The sequence below is a fragment of the Lactuca saligna genome, chromosome 8, assembly GCF_052625555.1.
Source record: "Lactuca saligna cultivar CGN05327 chromosome 8, ASM5262555v1, whole genome shotgun sequence".
Lineage (NCBI taxonomy): Eukaryota > Viridiplantae > Streptophyta > Magnoliopsida > Asterales > Asteraceae > Lactuca > Lactuca saligna.
This window is the reverse complement of record NC_136424.1, coordinates 102,252,281-102,259,063: the sequence shown is the minus strand read 5'-3', so window position 1 is coordinate 102,259,063 and position 6,783 is coordinate 102,252,281. Positions and strand designations below refer to the sequence as shown.

Genomic DNA, 6,783 nt, shown 5'->3' with positions numbered 1-6,783 from the left:
GAAGTCTGCGGACCACCTCTGCGGCCCTCTGCAGCAGAAGAGGTGGACCAAAGTGCTGCAGACTGTAATGAGAAGCATGTTTGTTTTTTTAACATCTGCAGACTGCTGCATATATTAAAAAATTTAAAATAAAGTAATTTAATAAACCGAAGATAGTTTTTTAATACCAAAAATTTAATAATAGTAGTTTTAAAACATTGAAATAAAATTCAAACAACCAAATTAGTCTTATAATAACATTTTTAAATAAAATTCATAAAACCAAACTTTAATAATTTTCATTCCATATTTTGCATCAATTGCTCGGCAATTTCATCCCGTAACTGGGTCATATATTCACGGTCCGCTGCAGTACCATGTGTTGGAATCTCATCTTCATCATTATCAACGACTGCATTGTTATTCCGAACCGAGACATTTGGTTCATCATATCGTGCAAAAAACTCATCACGTAGTCCCTCTCTTCTTATAAAATTATGAAGCGCAAAACATGCTAGGGTTATGTTTCGTTGTGTAACCAACGAGAATGGTGTCATCCTCTTCAATATAGGAAATCGTGCTTTCAAGACACCAAAAGCCCGCTCAATGACATTCCGAAGTTTTGCATGTGCATGGTTAAATTTTTCTTTATTCGTTAATGCACGTCTTCGACGGAAATCTCCAAGCCAATACCTTACATTACGGTACGGTGCCATAAAACCTCGAATGTTTGCATAGGCGGCATCACAAAGATAATATTTATCTGTAAAAAAGCAAAAAAAAAAAAAGTCATTTATTTTTCAAGCTAAGATAAAACTATTTAAATAACCATAAATTTACCTGGTGGTGGGAGCGGGAATGGTGCATGTGGATTTGCTAATGCTTCTGATAAAATTCTAGAATCGTGTGCTATCCCTTCCCAACCGGCCACAACAAACGTAAACATCATGTTGAAGTCACATATTGCCAATACGTTTTGGTAACAAGCGCCTTTTCCCCTACTTCTATATAAATCCCGTTTGTTTGCAGGGACAACAACATGTATCAAAGTGCCATCAAGTGCACCAACTGCTCCCTTGAACACCCGTCGTAGCCTCCTATTATGTCCCGGAATGTTTGGATTCGGATTAAAAGAAGTTGGCACTATAATGTCATGTGAAAAAAGCAACATTTTGTCCAACACTTCATGAAAAAACTTATGAATTGTTTGCTTTGAGTGTTGAAATCTCCGCTTGATAATCACATAACGTTGGTTATGACTGATCATCATCAAAAACATAGCCATCTTCTCCTCAACCGACACATGTTTGCTATCCTTTAACGCGTAGTGTACTCTAAAATGAGCACATAGCCGAACAAATGATTCACGGGACATACGTAGCACTTCAAGACATTGTAGAGGATTACGGTGAAGTAACTCTAACGTAAATTCATGTCCCGTCATTTCCGAATCGTTGTCCCGCACTCGTTTGACACCTCTCTTCCAAAAGTAGCGGACGTACAAGTACATAAGAATTATGAGTAATATCTTTTTGTCGTGATCCATTACAAACCTATTAATCAACAAAACATAACATAACATAACATAAAAACATAACATAAATCTCAAGTACAAAAAAATATAAAATAAATTTCAAGTGCCAAAAAACATAACATAAATTTCAAGTACCAAAAAACATAACATAAATTTTAAGTACCAAATAACATAACATAAATCTCAAGTACCAAATACTAAAAATAACATTCAAGTAGAAATAACTAAAAAACATAACCATATAGTTCCAAAACATGCAATTAAAACCTAAACAACTCAAACATATAAAGTTAACGAACGATCTTTCCATCCTTTAAAACTCCCAAACTTGTAGCTGTCATCTCGATCTATCCTCTTAATATTCGTGGATCATTAGGCAAATTTACCCACATCTCTCTCATATTCATGGTCCCTCCAAAAATGTGATACGCAGCAAATCGTAGAGGGTCTATTGGGTCTAACTCGAGCAACTCAAGCTTCTCTAAACATTGGGGAATTGTTAGCCCTTGAGTCAAATGACGTAGAGCTTTTTGCATCTCCAATGCTAAATCATCAGCAGTAATAGAAGCTTTAGGCGAGGCAGAAGAAGGTGGATCAGGTGAGGCACTAGGAGCTCTAGGTCTAGGAGTTGAGGGTTTGGCCCTTTTGTTGGGGTTACCAGAAGGTGAAGCAGCAGAAGGTGAAGGCTGAGTAAAATGCTCACTAGTATGATTGGAAAAGAAATCATCCTCATCTATGTTAATAGAAGGGGCGTCCATAAGATGTAGTGGTACGACATGGAAAGAAGATGATCCATGTCCCGATGGTGTTTGGGATGTGGCATAACTGAGATTACCAGATGCACTGTTTCCATCAAAGAGTTCTGCACAAAGCTCTGGGAACAATAATGGGACGGTTTTCAAAGAAGCGGCTTTCGGATGTCCCTAAACGCAATCAATGTAACAAAAGTAATATAAGAATTGGCAACTATATAAACAAAATACATATAAATATGTGTGTGTATATATACCTTTTTAAAGTCCTCCCACTCCTCATTTGTTAAATTAAAAGTATTTGTTTGGGGATTGTAAAGGTTTCCAGTTTTATTTTTTAAGTATAACCATCCTGTGTATTTGGCTTTAAGGTTATCATAGGCGTTTTTTAATTGTCGTTGACTCAAATCCACGCCATACTTTTCCTTAATGGTTGTTCCTAACTTGTACCATGATTGTTTGTGCAAACTCAAACCTTTTCTACCCACGGTTTGTACTTCTTCAATACAAGTGAGCAATAAGCATTTTGTTTGCTCATTGGTCCATGTATGTTTATCTCCCATCGCTAATAACAAAAAAATATAAAATACATACTTTAGCAAAAAAGATTAATCATATTTCAACATAATCAACAAATACGTTTAGCATATTCAACAATTTAAGCACAAACTTGAAAAGAAGCATAAACTTGATCTCCATTCAAGAAATACAAGTGATAACAATTCAACAAATAAGTTTAAAAAAACCATTTGAGCTAATGATTTCAGCATATAAACTAGTATACGAGTTTATGATTTCACAATATAAGTATATGATTTCAGCAAGGATTATGATTTTACCCAACATTCATAACAATTCAACACAAAAATTCATGAACCTAAACATAAATCATGGCTCTAATTAAAGAACAAAACACAAACTCCTAGAATTATAACAAAGCACTAAAGCAGAATTTTAACTCAATTCATGCTTGCAATATCTCTAACTGCTAGAATTATAACAAAACACAAACTTCTCTCTATGGTGGATCTGTTAAAAAAAAAGCCAATTATGCCCTTATGAAACCATTAAAATCATGAGATTATCATTTTATTTCACAGCTTCAAAGCTTATTTCACAGCTTCTTTCTTCAATCTTATTTCACAGCTTCAATTTTATTTCACACTTTCAAAGTCAATTAAGAAATCTTGACAAAAAAAAAAAAAACAAACAAACCTGTGTGATGTGATGTTGAAGACGAAGGCAGATGGAGGATGGGGCAGTGAAATCGGCGACCACCAGCAGCAGTAGGCGGTGAGCAGCAGCAGTGAGCAGCGACCGGCGAGCAGCAGCAGCAAGCGGTGACTGGCAGCGATTTCTTCCGGTCTTCAACAGATTCGACGCCAAGAGAGAATGAACGAGTTGCGGCTGTGCTTTTGTCCGTGTCTTTTTTTTGTTATTAGGTTTAGAAGTGCTGAGAAGAGGAAAGTCCAATGCTGCGTGGGGAAGAGGACGGGAGCCAAAAACCTTCTAAAAATCAAACTGCTGCAAATTTAAAAATGTTGCGCGTGTGCTGCGCCGCGCAACACTAAGAGGTTAGAAGAGGATTTTTTAAAAAAACAAATACAACCTTACTAAAAGGAGAGTTAGGCTACCGTACTTGGTTTTACTAATTTAATGCCACTTGCAAATTAATCACTTATTTAAGTGACTGTCGTTTTAATTGGTTGGTATGATGCATAGTCTATTTTTATCCCAATAAAAATATAAATTAATGATCCATAAAATATTATTCTTCACACCCTGGAGAATTAAACCATATACTACATTCCAAGATCAGTACACTCATTAATAATTTAGTTTACTATTTTACCCTTTTGTTAGATAATAATCTAAATATTTATTAAACTATTTATCACATGTAAAAATTAGAATCTATTTATTACATCACTATCTTTAATCTATAAATTCCAACAGCCAAGACTTTCGTTTTCACCATCTCTACAACTCTTTTTCTTTCACTCTGTAAATTCATCAGCACCCGGTGATGACGGAGCTTTGGACGACGGTGGCGTCTCTAATGGGCGTTTGGGCTTTCTCCCAAACACTCTTACTTGCCGTGTTCCCGCCGGAGCTCCGCTTCGCCTTAATAAAACTCTTTCAACGTTTATTCAACTGCTGCTCTTCCTACTGCTACTACGATATCACAGAGATCGAAGGTGTCAACACCAATGAGCTCTACAACGCCGTCCAGCTCTACCTCTCCTCCTCCGCCTCATCCTCATGTTCAGCCACCTCCTCCAACCGTCTCTCCCTCACCCGCGGCCTCAACTCCTCCGCAATTACCTTCGGTCTCTCTCACAACGACCGCCTCACCGACGTTTTCAATGGGGTCTCCGTCGTCTGGGAACACATCGTAACCCCACGACAGTCCCAGACGTTTTCATGGCGGCCGTTGCCGGAGGAGAAACGTGGGTTCACTCTCCGGATTAACAAAAGGGATAAATCTTACATCCTAGAATCCTACCTCAACTTCATCAACGAAAAAGCGAACGAAATTCGAAGAAAAAATCAAGACAGGTTGCTGTACACAAATTCTCGCGGTGGATCGCTCGATTCCCGGGGACAACCATGGGAATCGGTGCCTTTCAAGCATCCTAGCACATTCGAGACGCTGGCAATGGATCCGGTGAAAAAAGCGGAAATCATGTCCGATCTCCGCGACTTCGCCGACGGCCAGGCGTTTTACACCCGCACCGGTCGCGCTTGGAAACGCGGTTACCTCTTGTATGGTCCACCCGGCACCGGAAAATCCAGCATGATCGCTGCAATGGCAAATTTTCTTAGGTACGACATTTACGATCTTGAACTAACTGAAGTGCAGACGAATTTGGAGCTCCGGAAGTTGCTTATGAAGACAAGTTCTAAATCAATCATCGTAATCGAAGACATTGACTGTTCCATAAACCTCACAAACCGCAAAGAAACCACCACCACCACCGGCGGCGGCGATAGGAACTCTTCTACTTTCGTCGACGGCGATATCGAAACCAGTGGGACCAACAACTCCATAACATTATCCGGTTTATTGAATTTTACAGACGGGTTATGGTCGTGCTGCGGATCGGAGAGAATATTTGTGTTCACGACAAACCATATTGAAAAACTTGACCCGGCATTGTTACGAAGCGGGCGAATGGATATGCACGTCTTCATGAGCCACTGTTCTTTCCCGTCGTTAAAAATTCTACTAAAGAACTACCTAGGGTGTACGCCGGACGACGTGGAGACGTCGGTTTTACAGAGGTTGGAGGAGGTCACCGACGCTGCGGAGATGACTCCGGCGGATATCAGCGAGGTCTTGATAAAAAACCGGCGAGACAACAAGAAGGCATTGAGGGAGTTACTGGAGGCGTTGAGGGTAAGAGCTGAGAAAAATAGAAGTGGGTTGCAGCGGTTGGGGGCGGACGTGGAGGAGATGGCGGAGGAGGAGGAGAAGAGAGCGTTGGAGAGTCCAAAAGAAGGTGGCGACGCGGCGGCTGGTGGTGGTTGTGTGGAGGAGGAAGGCGGAAAGGAATTAGAGGATAATATCATAATGGGGTTAATTTAATATTTTAATTTTTGAGAATTAAATTTTGTGAGCTGGGATTGGTGGGGATAGTGAGAAGTGGAAAACTGTGAGGCAAAACAAGATTTGATATGATCATCGTCCCTTTCCCTCGTTCTCATCTGGAGTTTTTAACTTTTTTTTTTTCTCTTATTATATATTAAATATTTAAATATAATATATAATGCTATGATATAAAAATAATAAACAAATACAAAAATAATAAAAGTCATAAATCCAACAATAAGACAAGTTTTCATGGAGTTTGATATTGTGTGCCAAAAAAGGAGAAAAACATTAGATAATAAGATGATTCTAGTTGATACGTAGTAGCATTAGGTCAAACTTAATGGTTACATACTTTTACTTAATTAATGGTAGAAATTTCATGTTGTTCTTTCATTATATAAATTTTTAGACAAAGTTAATTAGTGTTACCTAATTAGTTTATATACTACGTTTATGCATCAAATAAAGTGAGTGGTTTTGAAAGGCAAATGATGATGCAATAAAATGGGAAACAAAAATCGTTCATCATATCATAACCATTTGACAAATTACAAAAGTGGTCTCTGGTCATTTACAAAAAGTACCATATAGATGGCCTTTATAAAGAATTTGTTACGTGGATACGGTTTAAAATAAAGGTTTAGCTTTTTTTTTTTTTTTCTTTTGATATACCATTTTATTCGTTTATTTAAATAAGGATAATGACATAAAAAATAATATAAATTTTATTTTGTACACATTTAATTACTAAGTTTTTTTCGTCCATGTTTGACCTTTCAATTTGTTTAAATGTACATTATGATTGGTGATTTCAGGTAAACCGGAAAAAAATGATTTAATATGATAATATATTTTTTACTTTCTACACATTTAGTCGGTATTCATTTTTTTTTTTGCACATTTAGTCATTTATTTTTTTGTTG

At 37.6% G+C, this 6,783-nt stretch overlaps 2 protein-coding genes and 1 pseudogene across 2 annotated transcripts; 1 reads left to right on the top strand and 2 right to left on the bottom strand.

The window, feature by feature from the left end:
- Nucleotides 1-278: 278 nt before the first annotated feature.
- Nucleotides 279-1,423, bottom strand: LOC145009954 (uncharacterized). The gene is made up of 2 exons (XM_078968565.1): nucleotides 820-1,423; nucleotides 279-742 (listed from the first exon to the last, which is right to left on the bottom strand). The coding sequence occupies exons 1-2, from the start codon at nucleotides 1,421-1,423 to the stop codon at nucleotides 279-281; spliced, it is 1,068 nt and encodes a 355-aa protein (XP_078824691.1).
- Nucleotides 1,424-1,727: 304 nt separating this feature from the next.
- LOC145013154 (uncharacterized) lies at nucleotides 1,728-3,538 on the bottom strand. The gene is made up of 3 exons (XM_078971960.1): nucleotides 3,481-3,538; nucleotides 2,523-2,830; nucleotides 1,728-2,436 (listed from the first exon to the last, which is right to left on the bottom strand). The coding sequence occupies exons 2-3, from the start codon at nucleotides 2,826-2,828 to the stop codon at nucleotides 1,861-1,863; spliced, it is 882 nt and encodes a 293-aa protein (XP_078828086.1). The 5' UTR covers nucleotides 2,829-2,830; nucleotides 3,481-3,538; the 3' UTR covers nucleotides 1,728-1,860.
- A 683-nt stretch (nucleotides 3,539-4,221) lies between these two features.
- Nucleotides 4,222-5,972, top strand: LOC145010788 (AAA-ATPase At4g25835 pseudogene; annotated as a pseudogene).
- The last annotated feature ends 811 nt before the right edge of the window (nucleotides 5,973-6,783 follow it).

What these genes read in the sequence shown, in the direction of transcription:
- LOC145013154 (XM_078971960.1), bottom strand. Translation starts at nt 2,828, where the DNA reads ATGGGAGATAAACATACATGGACCAATGAGCAAACAAAATGCTTATTG. An exon ending in AGTGGGAGGACTTTAAAAAG is followed by an intron (nt 2,437 to 2,522) that starts GTATATATACAC and finishes GATTGCGTTTAG; the next exon opens with GGACATCCGAAAGCCGCTTC.
- LOC145009954 (XM_078968565.1), bottom strand. Translation starts at nt 1,423, where the DNA reads ATGACGGGACATGAATTTACGTTAGAGTTACTTCACCGTAATCCTCTA. An exon ending in ATTCCCGCTCCCACCACCAG is followed by an intron (nt 743 to 819) that starts GTAAATTTATGG and finishes GCTTTTTTACAG; the next exon opens with ATAAATATTATCTTTGTGAT.